The sequence below is a fragment of the Carassius gibelio genome, chromosome B21, assembly GCF_023724105.1.
Source record: "Carassius gibelio isolate Cgi1373 ecotype wild population from Czech Republic chromosome B21, carGib1.2-hapl.c, whole genome shotgun sequence".
NCBI lineage: Eukaryota > Metazoa > Chordata > Actinopteri > Cypriniformes > Cyprinidae > Carassius > Carassius gibelio.
The window spans coordinates 23,476,924-23,497,359 of NC_068416.1; the positions used below are offsets into that span (position 1 = coordinate 23,476,924).

General features: G+C 38.4%; 1 protein-coding gene across 1 annotated transcript; it reads left to right on the plus strand.

Moving 5' to 3' along the window:
* Window positions 1-467: 467 nt before the first annotated feature.
* On the plus strand, window positions 468-20,436 carry LOC127986116 (protein crumbs homolog 2-like). The gene is made up of 13 exons (XM_052588333.1): window positions 468-797; window positions 11,440-12,099; window positions 12,379-12,574; window positions 12,814-12,953; window positions 13,032-13,202; window positions 13,428-13,541; window positions 13,616-14,590; window positions 15,479-16,059; window positions 16,138-16,303; window positions 16,454-17,324; window positions 18,090-18,206; window positions 18,339-18,465; window positions 18,603-20,436. The coding sequence occupies exons 1-13, from the start codon at window positions 728-730 to the stop codon at window positions 18,822-18,824; spliced, it is 4,410 nt and encodes a 1,469-aa protein (XP_052444293.1). The 5' UTR covers window positions 468-727; the 3' UTR covers window positions 18,825-20,436.

Below are 20,436 nucleotides of genomic sequence, written 5' to 3' on the forward strand. Positions count from 1 at the left end.
ATATATATATATATATATATATATATATATTAATGTAATTATATTTTGTTGGTTTTGAGTTTGCCCACCAATACAAGCATTTGCTTTTATATAATTGACCTTTATAATCTTTAGCTTATGAAATCATATTGTTCATATGCTAACCCTCACAGAAACCTTTTAAGCATCTTTCTGTCATAACATTAAGCTGTTTTCCTTGTTATTATGGCATTAAAAAAAAACATTTAAAAAGAGAAGAACAAAGATTTTTGTCCTTGAGGACATCCCTGGATGTTTTGTCTGATTTACTAATGTTCTAGTGACAGTTTTGTTCCTATGTGTACCACACACACACACACACACACACACACAACGAGGAATCCTGGTGCTGAAGTCCACTTCTGGTTTCCCTCCCCTCCCCTCCTCTCTCTGGGTGATTAGTGTGGTAAACCGCAGCAGGATTGGATGAGAGAGTTAGTCTCATTACTGCTTGTACAATGAGCCACTGCTCTCAGCATGACCACTCCGATGCTGGACAGAGGAACTTTATAAGAACTACACGACCTGATGCTTATAGGAATTAAAAGACTGAGCAGAATTTCAACAGAGCAGACTTCGAGATCCTACAGGGATGTTTCATGATTCCCATGAGGGTTTAATTTGAAGGTTGCTCCACTATGAAGGACTTAAATAGGCATTAACCTTAAAGGACTTCTAGTTTGGTTTGCTTGGATTGTTTCACATCACCATGGAGATCAGGAAAGTGCATCTGAAATGCCCCGGGACAGTTTTACTGACCATGATGATGTTCAAATGGGGTGAGTTTTCTCTCTTTCTCAATACCATACAGAAATTACAGGGGGGGGGGGGGGATATAATATTTTATAAACATACATTTTCATAAATACATATTTTATATGGCAATCCTGAACAACACGTGGTTAAAAAAATAAAATTCTTACATGCTAAAACAAATGTCTCCGTGTATGGGACATTGATCATTAAAAGCTGTTGAGAATAGAAAAATAATATAATTTCTTGCTGATAATTGGTCTTTTAGATGTGTTTAATTCTGAGAAAGGCTGAGTTTTATTGTATACATACGTATATGCTAGAGTCAAGAGCAACAGGTTGAATGTTGTGAGTGGCTCTATTACCTCTTTTTTGTCAAATTTTGCAATAAGGTAAATCAAGACAAATGCATGCTTTTATCCACACTATATAGACAAATTTTTTTATAAATAATTGTTCTATAATAATACTTTATGTAGAAACCAGAATGTGATGTAAAAGGAGTGATGGACTCTTTTGACTTGTACCAGTAAGCAGCCACCTAACAACCTCTCAGAACTCCCTAGCAACCACCCAACACTGTAGTGCTCTAGTAAAAAATTTACATGTTTATGATTTGAAAGAAGAACACTTTGTTACTGTTTACAAGATATAATATTTTTATTTCTTAAAAATAAAGGTTATTGGTATCTATTATTCCATGAAGATCCATGGAACATTTCCATTCCACACAAAGGTTCTTTACATTAATTAAATGTTCTTCCCAATTAGCATACAAAGAAAAATGTTTTTTTTTTTTTTTTTTTACTCTTTTCTGAAAGGTTGTTTGAGGAACCAGGATAGTTCTACACTCTTAAAAATGAAGGTTCCGAAAGGGGATTTTCACAGCGGTGCCACAGAAGAACCAGTTTCTGTTTCCTTAAAGATCCTTTCAGTTAACAGTTCTTAAAAGAACCATATTTTCTAAGAGTTATATTATATATGAGAATATTTCAATAATCAAAAAAACTTTTTCCATAATAAACAACCTTTTATGGAATAGAAATGTTAAAGTTTCTTCATGCAACCAAAGATGTCTATCAAGAACTTTACATTTTAAGTGTATGAAATCACTGCAAAAAAACACCCTTAGGAACCTTTATTTTTAAGAATGTCTCACGTCTTCTGGTTTACTTTTGTTTTATGCTTGATCTCTTTTATGCTGACACAAATTCCTGGCACTCTTTTTTTAGCATTAGTGTAGTGTTGTGGTCATTTTCGGTTATCTGGCCCTCCCAAAGATGTGCACTGGAGTGTTACTTGCGTCCCTCCTCCTGTCTAATGTGGATATAACTGGTGCATACTGCAGACGGGAGTATATGGGGGAGGTTACTCATCTATTGTCCCTCCTTCCATCCATCCAGTCCGATTCTGCCTCGCTCTCAGGACGCTGTCTGGAAAAAAACAGAAAAACTTTGGGGGGTGGGTTCCATTGTGTCCTGTTGCCATGACACCAGGGCTGAGTCATTTGGACGTTGTGTGCGGGTGGAATCTGCGTTAAGCACTTTTAACGAGCTCTGTTTGCTTTTGCGTCCTGTAGGCTTAACGCTCTTTCATCTGACTGCACAGCCAAGCTGTCTCTGAGCATTTAACGCTATGATGATCATATCCAGGGAATATTTCAGTGGAGAGTGAAATATCTAGAGTTTTGATTCTAAAGTATTAACAGAAGCTTTTCTGAAGATATATAGATATATAGAAATAAACAATGCATGTAATTGTCTGTTAGCATTCTGATCATGTAAGTGCAAACTTTTCTATTTTTTACACAATACATATTAAATTCGATTTTGAGATAAATATTATTAAGTTTTACTGGGACAAACATTCAGTTAAATGAAATGGAAAAACAAACAGCATGCTAATATCGTTACATATCTTGCCATCCAGGTCTCAAGTGTGGAATGGGATTTACAAACAATGCATCTGTAGTGTATTTGAATTGAATAATGGGAGTCAATGGGGAAACTGAACGAGAGGAACAGTGGGTGAAACTGGTCTGATGTTCTCACTGAGCTGATAGTTCATGTCAAATCACGCATGCAAATGTGACATCAGGCGCTTAGGAAACAAGGGGGATCCTGGAATTCACATGACTTTTTCAATGAAAATGTCTACAATGGACCCTGCCCCCAACTCTAATCCCAACAAGAACACAGAGAGGGAAGAAAAAATTCACACGACACAGTCCACCGCAGTCTCACAGTCAAGTTTCAAATTCTATCGAAAAAAAACAATCTTGTCCCTTTTAGACTTGCACACTATTCCTTTTTCTAACTTCTCTAGATTTGTTTTCTTTTTATTTATTATGCAATTAACTAAAGCAAAAAAAGGCCTCTAACAATAGCTTGCTCTATTTCTATTCTATCAGTTTTCTTTAGAAAAAAACATGTTATGTGTACTTTGTTCAACTAACTGAGACATGTTATAGCACTAGCATATCATTGCTCTTTTGCTGATTTTGATTGCTTCCATTGTCCTAATTTGTTTTATCCAAGATGCTTTAGACAAAAGCAACTGCGAAATAACTAAATATATGTGTATGTGTGTGTATATATATATATACATATATATATATATATATAATGTATTTGCATATTTGTCACACTTAAAAGATTCAGATCATCAGACCAATTTTTTGGTTACACATAGATAATCCAAGTAAATACAAAATACAGTTTTTAAATGATGACTTAATTTATTAAGGGAAAAAAAGCTTTCCAAACCTACCTGGCCCTATATGAAAAATGAATTGCCCCTTCCAGTTAAATCATGAAAGAATTGTGATTAAACACATTAGATTAGAAAGTCGAGTTAAATTAAACTAGCCACACCCAGACCAGATCGCTTAAACAGAACCTTTCTGACAAAGTGAAGCATGCTTAAAGAGAAACACATCATGCAACGATCTAAAGAAATTCAAGAACATATTAGAAAAAAAAAAAAAAGTTGACCTGTATCAGTCTGGAAAGGGTTATAAAGCCATTTCTAAGACTTTGGGACTGCAGCAAACTACGGTCAGAGCCATTATCCACAAATGGAGAAAACTTGGATCAGTGGCCGGCCTACCAAAAACACTCCAAGAGCACAATGGCGACTCATCTATGAGATCATAAAAGAACCTAGAACAACATCCAAAGAACTGCAGGCCTTACTAGCTTCAGGTCAGTGTTCATGATTCAATAATAAAAAAAGAGACCGGGCAAAAACAGCATCCATGGGAGAGTTCCATGGCAAAAGCCACTGCTGACCAAAAAGAACACAGTGACTCATCTCACGTTTGCCAAAAAAGATCATCTTGATTATCCCCAAGACTTTTGGGCCATTATTCTGTGGACTGATGTGACAAAAGTTAAACTTTTTGGAAGGTGTGTGACCCATTACATCTGGCGAAAAAAACAACACAGCATTTCATAAAAAGAACATCATAGCAACAGTCAAACATGGTGGTGGTAGTGTGATGGTCTGGGGCTGCTTCAGTCAATGATCCCAAACACACCAGCAAGTCCAATTCTGAATGGCTGAAGAACAACAAAATCAAGGTTTCAGAGAGGCTAAGTCAAAGCCTGGACTTTTTTTGCAAATTGAGATGCTGTGGCATGACCTTAAACAGGGCATTCATGCTCCAAAACCCTCCAATGTAGCAGAATTAAAACAATTCTGCAAAGCAGAGTGGGCCAAAATTCCTCCACAGCAATGTGAAAGACTCATTGCCAGTAATCACAAACGCTTGATTGCAGATGTTCCAGAAAAGGGTGGCACAACCAGTTATTAGATTTAGGGGGCAATTACTTCTTCACATATGTCCAGGTAGGTTTGGACAGCTTTTTTCCCTTAATAAATGGAATCATTATTTCAAAACTGCATTTCATATTTACTCGAGTTATCTTTGTGTAATATTACAATCTGTTTGATGATCTGAATCATTCAAGTGTTACAAATATACAAAAAAATTAAAATAAAACACAAAATTTACATTTTTTTACAATGTAAATATCAATAAAAGCTCAACATTTTTACATGTAAACTCTCAGACGCTGACCTGGTTAGCTCAGGTTACTTTACCTACTCTTGTGTGTTAGTATGCCCGCTAACAGATATCATTCCACAAATTTGGTTGATAAAACTCATTAAGCACTAATATTATTTTCTGTTGTTGGGTGCATGTGAAAAAATAAAGCTCATGTCCTTCAGCCGGAACTAATGCTAAAATCCTTGTGTTGATGCTCATGTGGCGTAACACTCAAAAGCATCACCTATAAAGTCTTAAAGGTTAAAACTTTGTGCCTTAGGTTTAGAAGCACTGGGGAATAAAGCTAATTAGAGTCTGAGTCTAAAGCTAATGTCAAAGATTTGCTAAGTCTGAGTTCACGTTGGTACTAACAACAGCTATTAATACTCTTATATTCACTACGAGTCAAAACATGACTTATATTTAGTCTGAAAAGTTCAATTGTTAATCTCAGAACTCTTATTTTTAGGTTCACATGGAAGAATTAAGCATGCATACAGACAGACAAACACTTGAAACGGCTCTCCTGCGTCTGTGAAAATAAACAGAACACAGGTTATCACAGTGTCCTGTCACACATCACACACACGTCCCACTCACTCTCACTCTCTCTGTAACCTGTCCACTCCTCCCATATCTCTGGACAGATGCATATTAAGTGAGTGTTATCTCATACAGATCTGACTGGGCCATTAATCCTGTGACAAATTTCACATCCATTGTAGAGAAGTATAGGGCTCTTAAATACAAGATCCATACAGTGTGTTACACGCTTATTATTGTTGAGTAAATGAAACTACAAACACAACCAGAAAAAAATAATAATAATAGTTTTACATCACAATTAAGATTTTTTTCCTCACAATTTAGAGTTTATTTCTCAAAATTTAGTCGGAAAAAATCAAAAACTCAAAACCTTTTTTCATTGAATTTGGAGTTGTTGTTGTTGTTGTTTTTTCTTCTGAAAACGTCATTATATAAGATATAATTTTATATGAAATATAAACTCAGAATTGTGAGGGGGAAAAAGTGTGTATTGTGTGAGATCCACATTTTTATTATTATTATTATTATATAGAGGAAATGGGCTTCCATATAAAATAATTTATGATGTACACGCTCATTATATACATTTTGCAAATTTTGAACACACACAAAGATGTGTTTCCCCAACTGACCCCTGTAAAACATTCTGTAGCCCCTTTAAATTGTAAAACTAACCTGTCACACCCCCTCACAGCAGGAAGTTAGACACAAGCTGGGATGATTGACAGTGATGTAAACTAATGGGGAGGAGTTTCGCTTGATTGACAGCCAGTATCAGTGCTCTAGCTCTTAGAACAGAACCTGCATGGCTAACATTCTTCCAGTGGTCTTGCACAGATAACCATTAAACAGTGACACACATGGAGAAAGATGCAGTGCTCAAGACAGATGTCAGGAGCATGGGATGCCAGAGACTCGGATCTCTGTGAAACCTCAGTGTTAAAGTCTGGGTAATCAGATCCACTACAGCCTGTCTCCACCTGGAGCCTATATGTGTCACATTTGGCTGCTATCCACATTCCAGCAAGATCACAGTTAAGAATATGTGTAAGAATGGGAGATGACCACATGAAAAGGTGAAAAGCTGCTATTGTTGGCAGTCTGATATACGTAGTAGCAGCAATGTAGTGGATATTACATATAAAACTATTCAATACCTTTGAGGTTGGCCTCTTGTACTCACCAACGCTGCATGTAATTAATCAAATACAGCAAAATAGTAGTGTAATATTATTACACCTTAAAATAACTGATTTATATTTTAATATATTTAATCTTCATGGTCACATGACCCATCAGAAATCATCTATTATAATGATTTGCTCCTCTAGAAACATTTATTTAAAATATATTGTCTGTAATTGTTATATATTTTTTAAAAATACAATAATATGTATGTGTGTGTGTGTGTGTGTGTGTGTGTGTGTGTGAGACCCTGGACCACAAAGATTCTTAAGAGTCAATTTATTGAAATTGTGTACAGGTTGGACAATATTTGGCCGAGATACAACTATTTGAAAATCTGGAATCTGAAAGTACAAAAAATTCAAAATACTGAGAAAATCGCTTTTGAAGTAGTCCAAATGAAATCTTATCAATGCATATTATCAAAAATTAAGTTTTTTTATATATATTTACGAGAGGAATTGTACAAAATGGTCTTTACTCAGTTTCCCAAAGATTTTTGGCATACATTATTTTTTTTATTTTTTTTTTGGCTATAGCTAAAAAATATACCCCAGCGACTTAAGACCGTTTTTGTGGTCCAGAATCACCTACACACACACACACGTTTGTTTTTGTGAAAAGTGGGGACATCCCATAGGTGTAATGAGGATGTTTTTATACTGTAGAAACTGTATATTATATGGCCCTACACCAACCCTACACCTAACCCTAACCCTCACAGGAAACTTTGTGCATTTTCACCTTCTCAAAAAAACTCATTCTGTATTGTTTATAGGCGTTTTGAAAAATGGGGACATGGGTTATGTCCTCATAAGTCACCGTCTCCTTGTAATACCTGTGTCATATCCATGTCATGAAGAAACAGAACTGAAACAGAACTGAGAAGGATGAAATCCAGAAAAACTGGAAAGGTCACCAAGATGCTTTAAGAAACCTACCTGCAAAGCTACCTGCATAGCCACCCTAAAGCATAGCATAGCCACCCTAAAACAATGCACAAGTGCACCTATGGCAAAAGCTGCTTTAAAAGCAAAGGATGGTCACACCAAATGTTAATTTAATTTAGTTAATAGAAGTTATATAATAAAAATCTATTTATGACATTATATTGACAGCATCCTCATTTTACAACATTTATACACAAGTACCTAAAGCTTTCAACAGTACTGTAGTTTTGCAGGTAGGTGTCTTGAAGCATCTTGGAGATGTTGCCACAGTTCTTCTGGATCTGTTTAAGTTTGTTCAGTTTCTTCATGTGATTATTAGACAGATTGGATGATCAGTTCGGATCAGGTCTCTGTGGAGCACTGACTCCTTGTTCTAACAAAAATCTCCCTGGATTATCAAAATTAATGGCAAAATTTATGTTTGGAAATGTAAACTGATATTTCCACTGACACGCTATAGCAACAGATAGAAATAGCTGACTTCTATTAGTGTTCTAATAATTCTGGCCACCTCAATATAGTGTCTATAAAAATAACTATCAGTTATCATCTAACACGTGGTTATGCTACTGTAAAATGGCCACTCTCTGTAATCTCTTTTAAAACAAAGTGGCAGAGGACTGTATCCTAAGGTAACAAATGCTGGCTTAGTAGTGTAGACTAACCTAAAGCTGTCCTGTTTTACACACACCACTCTGAGAGGATTACGGTCAGCTCAGTATGTGAAGACACTGGCCTACTTGCTCTCTCTGACGGTACGCACATCTAATAGACTTTAAATAGTCTATTCACTGGCTGTAAAAGATGGAAAGGGTAAAACATTCATTGTAAACTGAATGGTGATGATATTCAAGGTGTCCAGAAATACTCTGAAAGTCAGTGTTTAAGCACACGTTTGTGTGAACGAACATACGCTAAATGAGGTACAGACAGTTTAATCCACTTTAATTTTCTGTTAACGAGCCTCACAATTTACAGGTTAACAGAGGGCAGAGCAGAGAGCAGATAATCAGTGTCCTTCAGTTTCAGCAAGGAGAGAATTTGTGGGAGATAAAGTAAAAAAGGAAACTAAAGAAGTCACTTTGTTTATGTGTGCCGACTGGATGATTGTGAATGACATCATTATGTGTCATCTAGATCAGTGACCGGTCATGTCTATGACAGCGTGAGCTGGTAAATCTTCTTTACTTATCAGACTTTACTGACAGGAAATGACAGGAGGGTTAAAGAGATCCACGACAGTGAGAACGACAGAAAATAAATGGAAAGGAGGATAGAGAGTAGGTGGATCTGGGGTCACAGAGGTCAGCATCTCTTCGTCTCAGGGCCAAATTAGCTTAGAAGTAACTATAGAAACTGAGACCCACTGCAGTGGACACTTGCTGGGTCAGTCTGTGTGGAGCTCGTTTTCCCAGGCCGGGGGTGGGGAATCAACGCTAGTCTGGGTGTCAGACGTATCTGCATCCCACACAGTTTATAGACATGTACTAATATCAAAGTATTTACAATCAAAATGAATTTTGAGGTTTTGGCAAACTCTCTTGCATGAACCAGAGTAATGTCTATATGGGAGGGAAGAAGCAATTACTCTTAAGTTCCACTTCTCTGCATGTTTGTTTTGTTCGCTTTAAGATCTTTGTGTAAGCCACATGTCCATTCTTAGATCAATGTGAGTGCTTTCACACTAAGATCAGTGTGTAAGCTTTCAGTTGTGTTGTGTAAGAACAGTCTGTGTGTTCTGAGACCGATAAGATGTTTCTGTTCTAAAAGTAACACGTCCATGCTGATTAAAGTGTCTGGGCAAACACATTAGGTCCAAAAGTCACTACATGTAAGTAACTGAAAATGTAAAAAATATAATTTAAACCTGGAAAGAAATAATGATTTAGGAACATTATGGTGTAAAAGAAATAAGAAACACTATGATGTAAGCAAGCAAGAAAGTAAATAAATAAATGTGCGTATAAATAAATAAATATATATATAATATAAAAAAGAGATAAATAAGCTCAACTTTATATTAGTGCATGCCGATAAACAATTTAAAGTTTGCTATATAATGTTACAAATTATATATAATTTTGAAAAATACAATATTGATTAATTTTCACTAGTGTTATCAGACTTTTGGACTTGTTTCCTCTAGCTCAAAAAAAAGTGTGGGGGGGGGGCAGCTACAAAGAAAAAAATTTAAAAAATGAAAACACAAACAAATATTTTTAAGCAACTACCAAAACACATTAGCAGCTACTGATTACAGCCATGCAACCAGTTAAAAAAAATTGAATAATGGATATTTTTCTGGGGGCTATTTTGGCCTTTAGTAATGTCTGGGACAATGGAGAAATAATATAATCAATATTGATAGCATGGTGAAACGTTTCCAGTTCTGATGTGACCTTCAATGAAACAAACAAAAAAAAAAGTTAAAGAATCAAGTTGTACCATTTTGGGGATATTTGGTTCCAACAATCATAGTAAAAGCTGAAACACGCACACTATATAACCCCCTTCAGTGTTTCACCTTATTTCCACAAAACAATGCTCCATTCCTGCTACACTGCCCTGCTAAACTCTCAATGCTCAACATGCACACACAGACAGATACACACACACACACACACAGCACCTCATTCCTTCTGCCCATTCATTAATATCTTCCGCTTGGATGAATATTTGGGATGAAGGTCTGATCAAAGCCACACTGAGGGGGCCAGGGTAGCAAAGTGGTTTAGAGAAGGTGGGGGGGTGGAGTTTAGGGGAATGAGGGGCCCCACAAGGGTTAAGGATGGGTGGGCCACATTAATGGATCCAAGTTGGACGAGTGGAGGGGGTTGAGGGTCGAGGTTATGCTGATAACAGGAATTTGAAATGACTCAAAGAGCTCTCATGCGATTGGCCGATTTGTACAAGAAAATCCCCATGAATGCTCCGTACCGCACTCAATCACAAACAAAATATCTGACATGCAAACAGATAAGGTCACAACTTACAGGGGATCTCTCAAATTTGATCTTTTAGTTCAAGGTCTGAAGTACATTTTTAAGGACTTGTTAGGACTGAGAAATGTAAAAAATGCTGAACCTCACAAATAATCAACCTCACAGATGGACTTGGTATTTGTAATGCTGACTTTGTGGAGATTCTCTCTCTTTATTCCTTAGGCTCAGTCAGTCTTACCCAGGATTAAGGTTTGGGATCAACAGACTGTTATTAACTGATGTCATTCTTACCTATGTCTTAGATGGTACATGTCTGTTTTCTATTATGCTATCATAGTAGTACAAAACAATCTTTAAATTTTAAATCTTTAAAACACGAATTACAGAACTCACAATCAGTATGTATGAGTGATACAGTGTGGTTGCTGGGTTGTTGTAATTTAAAAATTGTCTGCAAGACAGTTGCTTACTGGCCAACACAAAGAAACCCAGCTCCAAGTTTCTATGACATTGTGGTCCCTAGATACATTTTAAGTTTTCTGTTTTATTGTAAAGGCAAATAGGCAACTATCATGTTTCTGTGTGCCTAAAAAAACAGTGGGACACTTCTCAACAAGCACACAATTTTAGGTACAGTATCTTTCTTGTCTGTAGGACAAATTGTGTAAGATGTTTAGTACTTGGGTTCAGGAGCTTGTTCCGATCCTTAAGCCCAAGTAGGATCAAAGTTTAAACACTTGAAAAAGGACAACTGGAATTCACATTGGGTTAACTCAGATGTACCCAATCCTGGTCCTTGAGATCAACTTTCCTGCAAAGTTTAAACCCAACCCTGAATCAGCTGATTAAGATCTTCAGGAACACTTGAGAACTCAAGACAGTTGTAGGTGCAGGGTTGGAACTGAACTCTGCAAGTAAGTAGATCTTCAAGAACAGGATTAGGCACCCTTGGAGTAATGCATCACTAAGGGTTACTTCATCTCTCTTTCTCCAGGTATATTCTGTTCCGGTTCATCTGACATGTGTGCATCTTCACCCTGCCAAAGTGGGGCGACATGTGTGGATACAATGGACAACTATGTGTGTTTATGTTCACGGGAAGGAGTGCGGTACACTGGAAAGGACTGTGATGAGCTGTACAATGCTTGTGTGTTGGCTGAATGTGAAGGGTGTGAGACAGAACTTGGCATGGACCACTACACTTGTCCAGAGGACTTCAACGAGTGTGAAAGTGGACCATGTATAGGTGCCCTCTCTGAGTGTGTAGATGAGCTGAATGGCTACACATGTCTGTGCCCACCTGGTTTCGGAGGAGAGGACTGCAGTCATCACATTACAGACTGTATTGATGAACCCTGCCTCAACAATGGCACTTGTCGACGGATAGTGGATGGATTTGAATGCACCTGTTCACAAGGTTTTCGTGGTGAGACCTGTGAAGAGAATGTGGATGATTGTGATTCACATCCTTGTCAGAATGGTGCAATCTGTGTGGATGGCACCAACAAGTATCACTGCTTCTGCGTACCTGGATACCAAGGACACAACTGTGAGATTGACATAAACGAGTGTGCATCACAACCTTGTTGGAACAATGGAACTTGTATTAATGGAAAAGACCAGTACCTTTGTGAATGTCTGCTGGGATATACAGGTAATCTGTGTGGGTGTTTCACCATCTTGTAACTGTAGTATTAACAGTCTAAAGAATTTGTGCTCAATCCCACTCCTGACAGGCCAATGTTCTGCAAAGTATAGCTCCAACATACTTACCTCAAAGTTTCTAGTAATCCTAAAGACCTCGACTGGCTGGTTCAAATGTGTTTAATCCTTCCCGAAGCAGGATTGGGTACTGCAGATCTACAAGGATATTCACACTGACAACAATTGGCAAATCATTCTTAGTCATGTATTGTGTTCTAAATCTCTATAGGAGTAAACTGTGAGATGGAGATCGATGAATGCGAGTCAAATCCTTGCCAAAATGGAGCCACCTGTCATGACCTAGTGGGGCTGTACACCTGTGACTGTGTGCAGGGATTTGAAGGTTCTGACTGTGAAATCAATATCGATGAATGTAAGAGTGATCCCTGTCAGAATGGAGGAATCTGCTACGACCTCATCGATAGGTAAGGGAACTAAGGAATTAAGGGAATGCCCTAGTCATGCAGATGGCGTGTCCAGCACTGCCAACTGTTTCAGCATTTACTCACTTTGTTAAAAAATATTCATCCATATCTTCCTGTCTAAGTATTGATCATTGGACAGAAAAATCTGTAATGCAGACCTGATTTTATGCTGATCATTAAATGCATATACATGACTATACATGTACTCACTGTCTGATTTGGTGTGTGATTGTATGCAGTTTTAGGTGTGAATGTGGAAGCACTGGGTTTATGGGAGACCACTGTGAGGAGGATATTCTGGAGTGTGCATCACATCCTTGCCAACATGAAGCAACTTGTCTAGAGGGCATTAACCACTACAATTGTACCTGTTGGCCAGGTAGCTCTCCTTTTCCAAATATTGCACTCATGTCTTTAATATAACTTAATCATAAAATATGTTGATGTGTGTGTATAGGTTTTGAAGGGGATAACTGTGAGGTGGATATAGATGAATGTGCTGATACTCCTTGTGAGAATGATGGTGAATGTTTTGAGAAGTCAAAACCAAGACACTGGGAAACAGACTGGGAGTTCACCTATGCCACAGCTGCAGGTTACACCTGTCAGTGCCAACCAGGATACACAGGTACTGGCAACATAAAAACAGTATAATGAAACAACAGATCGTACAACAACACATCAATACATACAATACAACAGCTTTCTAAAAACTTGTTACTGAGTTGAGCCTAACTATGTTGTAGCCCAATATGTGATGGATGGTCAAGGTTACTCAAATATTGATGCAATGTTTTACTTGAAAAGATCATTGCCATGCTGTTTATTTGTTTTGTTTGTTTGTTCTCCCCAGGAGAGAACTGCTCAGTGAACATAAATGAGTGTGTATCTGAGCCATGTCACAATGGAGGAAGCTGTGAGGACCTGGTAAACGGATACAAATGTGTATGCCCGAAGGGTTTTGCAGGTTGGTGTTTGCATATGGGAAAGCGCTTGCATGTGTTTTTGTTTGTATTGTTAACTTTGTTTTGTCTTTCTCAGGTGTAGAATGTGAGGTTAACATAGATGAATGTGAGAGTGCCCCCTGCCTGAATGGAGGTGTATGTGAAGATGGAGTGGATGAATATAAGTGCCATTGTGCAGAAGCTGAGGAAGGTCTCTTGCCATGGGGGGGACCCCAATGCACTGTGCAGCTGCTTGGTTGCATTGACCATCCATGCCAAAATGGTGCCACCTGTTTGCCATGGTTGAATGGAGAGCATGGACATACTTGTCTTTGTCCACCTGGATTCTATGGTGATGTATGTTCAACACCAACCACATTCTCCTTTTCTTCACCAAAGTTCTTTCTTATTGAAGTTCCAACACTCGATCGCAGAAAGAGAGACACAGAAGAACATGAACACCCCCTGGGGGTCCGCCTACGCTTCCGCACCACACTGCCTGATATGCTGCTCTTCTTTCGTGGAAATGCTGAGTTCTTCCTCTCTCTGGAGATTGTTGGGGGTGAACTGCGTGCAAAGGCAATATCAAAGGAGGGAGGGTCACTGGAGGCAAAATTACCAGGGCTTGTAAGTGATGGAGACTGGCATGAGGCAGTGGTGAACATTGATGGATGGGATAACGATATTAGACTTGTGCTGCAAGTTAAAGGTCCAGGCTGTGACAATCAAGCATGCAAAGTTGAACACAAGCTACCAGATGGTAAAGAAAGTTTCTTGCATCGTGACAGCCTCACAAATTTATATGTAGGGGGAGTACCAGAGGAGTACATGAAGCTCACCTTAAGTGGTCATGGCTTTTTGGGTTGTATGGAGGACCTACTGGTGGATGGCCATACTGTTCTGCCACATGATCTTGGAGATAAAGAGGTGAGTGTAGAGTTGGGCTGCATAAAGACTGAATGGTGCGAGGTAGACCCAAATCCCTGCTCTCAACAAGGGCACTGCATCGACCTCTGGACGGGGTACCGCTGTGACTGTTATAGACCTCACTATGGTCATGACTGCAGCCAAGGTATGCATACACATATGCTCATACACTCAAACACTTTTCTAATGGTAATGTTTAGAGCTGGGGCATTAAACTCTGGTGCTGGAGGGCATTTTTCCTACTAAAGGCTAATTTATACTTCTGCGTCGAACCTACACCGTAGCCTACATATAGACACACATCCTAAACCATAGCCTACGCCGTAGCCTGACATGCATCTCTCAAAAAATTTAACAGAATGGTCTGCTAGAATCCTTCCCTCCGTATGTACTTAAGTTTTGTGTGTGCTTATGTGTATTTTAATATTTTAATATTACACCTTCTTATATAAAACAAAGAAAGAACAAGTGTCTTATCATTTATAATACTAAATAGCATTATACAATAGTAGTTGTCTGTGAAAAACAATGTTGATCTGCCGTGGTACAAGTCCTTCTGGAGATGGAAAGAATGCCATCTTCTCCTGTTCCGTTGTTGTCTCCTTTAGTGGTTTTAAATAATGATTTAATTATTTGATGTTTATTTGCGCCGTTATTGCTATAATGTTTCTCTGATGAGCCGCTTCTTCAGCTTTTGTCATGGTACTGCGGATTACACCAGCAACATGCCCGTGGACACTGCAGTCTAGTGGTTTGCATGTGTACTGCACGTCATGCAGACAATGACGCAGAACTATATATTAAAACTGATGCTTAGCCTATGGCGTAGGTCCGATGCTGAAAAATAAATCAGGCTTAAGTTTAGCTCTAACCTTTCTCAAATTCCTAAACAAACTAATCAAGATGAGGGTTGGACAAGAACTCTGGAAAACAGTGGCCCTCCAGGACTGGAGTTGTGCTGTAGGGGAACTTTTATAATAATAAAACATTGTCATGCTTGACTTTTTTTTCTCTATTTCTCTTTCTTCAACAGATTTCTCCTTTTGGACATTCGGACATGAGAACTCGACTAGCTATCTTGCATTTGTACTGCTGTCTGATATTGGCAGGAACTTTAGTGTGTCATTCTTCCTACGATCTCTTAAATCAAGTGGATTATTATTTCAGCTACGCAGGCTAGGGCGTCAGCAGACAGAGGAGGATGATATTTATTTTACCATGTACCTGGAAATGGGACAAGTAAAGGTGACCTCTGTGGTGGGGTCGCCCATCCTATCATCACCAGTGTTTGTCTGTAATGGAGAGAAACACATGCTTCAGATAGACATACAAGAGGGTCAGGTGTCCTTAAATCATGGTGGATTGCATTACGGACTTGGCTCTCTACCTGACTTGGAAGTTCTGGAGGGAGATCTGGTGTATGTTGGTGGGTTTCCAAATGAAGAGGGTGCAGCTGACTGGGGGGGTCATTTTAAGGGATGCCTGCAGGATCTGAGACTAGACGATGTGCATCTGGATGTGGAAGTCTGGAATAGTACCCTGAGTGAAAATCTATTTATCTCCAGTGATGCAAAAAACGTGCTTCCTGGATGCATAAGTGATGATATATGCAAGGTATGTGGACATAAACATTGCTTTTATCCCATTAGATCCATTTACATTGATCACTACAGCTGTGTTTCTGGTTTGCAGGTGGAGCCTTGTTTAAATGGTGGAGAGTGCACAGTCACGTGGAATGACTTTACTTGTTTCTGTCCATGGGATTTCACTGGAAAGAAATGTGAAACTCGGGTTTGGTGTGTCAGTGACCCATGCGTAAATGGTGGACACTGCGTGGATCTGTTGGATGGTTTTGAGTGTATGCTTATATTAAACATCCAGTTGATATTTAAGTTTCCTTAAGGTCCTATTAGCAAAATAATTAATTCAGAAATATATGTAAATGTTGATAATCAGGTAGAAAAATAATTGTGTGTAAACAAAACAGTTTTTTTTTTTTTTTTTACAGGCATTGCTAATGCAACTTTTGACAACACACCCTTACACTACAGTGCTAAGGGATCTCTAGTTTACCCGGTGACCAACGTGACAATGGATCTCCGTACAAGACAGGAAAATGCTGTATTACTTCGTGCATGGAGAGGGGCAGAGCTTCTACTGATTGGTCTTGTGGATTCAGCCATTCATGTGGAGCTCCAAACCGAGAACAGCGTGGAACCAGTGATATTCTCTGGAGCGAGACCGATTGCAGATGGAAACTGGCATCACCTGCTGGTTGCCATGGCCAGTCCAGAACATGATGCTTCGCAGTGGTTCATTTTGGTGGATGGCATCATCGACGGTAGCAGTGCACCGAAACTTGCTGGTAGTTTAAGATTTCTTAAAGATTTGTCAAGTGAAGTTGCACTGGCAGAGACCTACACAGGATGTCTAGGCGCTGTCAGAGTGGGTGAGGTTTACCTTCCATTTATAGACAATGCCAAATCACCTCAAACATCACGCTTCTGGCGACGACAAGATGAGCGTGTGCGTATAGGCTGCTTTGGTGCTTCAGTGTGCCACTCTCATCCCTGCAGACGTGGTGGTACTTGTGTGGATCTCTTCAATACATTCGGCTGCCAGTGCCCATCAGGCTGGGAAGGGATCACCTGCGAGAATGAAACAGATGAGTGTGTCTCAGGACCCTGTCTTCATGGCAAGTGCAAAGACAAGTTTAATGGGTTTGACTGCTTGTGTCACCCAGGATATGCTGGACCTACATGTTCAGAAAACATAGACGACTGTAAAGGATCAAAGTGTAAGAATGGGGGAACCTGTGTGGATGGAGTTAATGACTTCACCTGTATCTGTCCACCTAAGTACAGCGGAACAAGTTGTCAGTGAGTTTCTACAGATCACACTCACATAGACTTGACTCAGTGGTAACTTACAAAACATATGCCTTTCAACAAAGAACAGGAGTAATAATGTGGTCTTCAGAAATACAACTGCAAACCTGGTTCAATCTGAAAAAAAAAAATAATTATAATTGACTATTAAAGCTGCAGTAGGTAACTTTTGTAAAAATATATTTTTAAACCTGTCATTATGTCCTGACAGTAGAATATGAGACAGATAATCTGTGAAAAAATCAAGCTACTCTGGCTCCTCTCAGTGGTCCTATTGCCATTTGCAGAAACTCCATTGCTCCCGGTAAGAAACAACCAATCAGAGCTGCGGTCCCTAACTTTGTTTGTGTTCAAAATGTAGAAAAATTTATATAATAAGCGAGTACACCATGAATCCATTTTCCAAACCGTGATTTTGGCTTGTCCTGAATCACTAGGGTGCACCTATAATAAGTGTTTATATTCGGACTATTTTAGATTGCTTCGGGGGTACCGCGGCGGAGTAACCCAGTACCTATGTGATTCTTTCATAGACATAAACAGAGAGAAGTAGTTCCGGCTACGATGTTCTTCCGCAAGACGCAAGCAGTTCTGTTTATTAACCGCTAGAGCGTCAAAAGTTACCTTCCGCAGCTTTAATATTTTCAAAACTTCTTTCAAATAAAAGTTATTTCTTGTTACCGGAGTTTGAATGAACCAGTGTTATTTAAGTTTTGGGGGCTTATCCATTTGTTTGTTTGTGTTGTTGTGCATCAGGTATAACTTCCCTCCTTTAAAGTGTGAACTGGATGTTGAATGTGAAAATGATGGCGTTTGTTATGACACTCAATGGGGGGCAAACTGCACTTGCCCCCCAGGATTCACAGGAGACAGGTGAATAAAGGGGCTCTAATTAACTCTAATTAACACGTATATCGCTGCCCATTAGAAATAAATTTAATATACAAGTATATTAATATAGATGACTAAATGCATATGTGTTTGTGTAAATGTTTATTTCCACAGATGTGAGAAAGAAATTGATGAGTGTGCATCTAGCCCATGTCTAAACGGTGGATCATGTCTGGATCAGCTGAACCGGTTTCAATGTTTGTGTCCAGCAGGATTCAGTGGCCAATTCTGTGAAACAAATGTAAGTAAACACTGAGTAAAATAATAAGCATACAATTTAGGAGTGGAAATGAGAATGCAAACTAGTATAGTAGTGCTGAGTGTTATTTTATTATTTTTTTACCTGCCAACAATAACAATTTGAATCTCTCTCTGCAGAAACAGGCTCAGCGAGAACATATACCATGGTTTGCAATAGCGGTTCCACTGGCGTGTGGCTGTATCCTCTTGGTGGCCATTGGACTCATTTTTATGTTGATGACAGCGCGCAGGAAGCGGCAATCTGAAGGAACATATTCCCCAAGCCATCAGGAGATTGCTGGTGCACGCCTGGAGATGGATAGCATGCTGAAAGTACCACCTGAAGAGCGACTAATTTGAACACACAAACAGATGTGGATAAAGGGGCTCTAATATTATCTGTGTGACTCTGGAACTACACTAGAACTTTCCACGACCTTGTGGTATTGAAGAGCCACAGTGAGAAGCAAGTGCTACATCAAACGAGCATCATGAAGAGGTATGGTAATAAAAGTGAAAGAGGAAAAACCTGAAGACATTAAATATGATTGATCTTTTGTGGATACCTAAACCTTTGGAATTTAACCAGCAACTCTCTCAAATGTAGTTGAACTTGGTGATTATTTACCTCATGGCATTGTTATGCCGGAATGGCTTTGACAAATACTGCAAAGAGACGGAAATAAGAGTTTACATTCTTCCCACAGCATTTAAAATCTTTAAACAATTCCTCTCAAAGATAAGCACTGTAGTGCTAATGAAGGAGTGTGCATCATTTTGAAAACAAAATTTAAAAAATCCACAGCATTTGAATGTACAAGGTATGTTTGTAGCAAGACTGAACCTGCTACTATTCCTGATGTAGGCTACACTGGATATGATAATCAACACTAAGGAATGTGGCTTAAACTCATGCCAATGTAAACAATTAGCCATTAGCATTTTCAAGGGTGGAAAACAACTGAAACCATTTACCATTTTAAAGTAATGCATTTTCTTAAAAGAAAAGCTGGGCATTGCTGCTTTGCATAATTCATTGCATTGGTGCGTTCACATTGAATCAGAATTACCCCAGTTATGTTTTCCTGAATACTAAAAGCTATTTACGTCTTTGCTGAACACACAATCACAAGTTTGTAAGAAATAACAGAAAAACCTTAGAATTTTGAACTGGAAAATGCTCTGGCTTTATTGACTGTTGTTACATCATGAATAAACAAGCAAAAACACTAGAACTAATGCTAGTTATGTAGCAATCTCAGCATAGTTTGTCTGAAATGCTTTTTTATTTTAGCCTATAACCTGCACTTCCAGTATGAGGCATCAAGAAGTGTTTTAATGTAGTGATACATCTTTGCTATCATAGACGGCAAAGCTGCACAGCTATTTAACTGTTATGGGTCGAGTCACAAGACAAACAGATTTAAGATGAATCTGAGCAAAATTAGTATTAGCAAAAAAGGAATTACGGCAATTCCGACAAAATGTGAACGCAGATTTTTTTTTTTTCATTCTGTTTGAGATCATTATTGGAAAAACTGTGAATGTTACCGTTTGACAATCACTGCACTTGACATTTTTAGGAATGTGTTCATACTACTAAAGATAAATAAACACCACTGTTTATACAAACTTACCTCTGCATACACATGCAAATATGATCTCATGAGCGGCGAAATAATATTCTGCCTGTGTGTGAAGATGAAATGAGAGATGAACATAAGAACAAATCCTTGCTGATGTCTAAATGCTGTAAAAAAAAAACTCAGTGAGTGTATATATTGTAAATTGTAGCTATATTTCCTTTTCTTTCTTTTTTTTTGTTGCTTATCAGTCAGAATTTCTTCAAATGCATGCATAGGATTTTCTAAAACTAAACAGTAAAGTGTAAGCTACAACATTTTAGGAATATTTTTTTTGTGTAAATGTGCAAAGATGGTTTAATAAAATTTTTGTGTTTGAATGTTTAAAA

Bases quoted from the DNA above. Each gene is read 5' to 3' on its own strand.
- LOC127986116 (XM_052588333.1), top strand. From the start codon at position 728: ATGGAGATCAGGAAAGTGCATCTGAAATGCCCCGGGACAGTTTTACTG. The intron at 798-11,439 runs GTGAGTTTTCTC...CTCTTTCTCCAG, and splicing joins CATGATGATGTTCAAATGGG to GTATATTCTGTTCCGGTTCA. The intron at 14,591-15,478 runs GTATGCATACAC...TTTCTTCAACAG, and splicing joins TGGTCATGACTGCAGCCAAG to ATTTCTCCTTTTGGACATTC.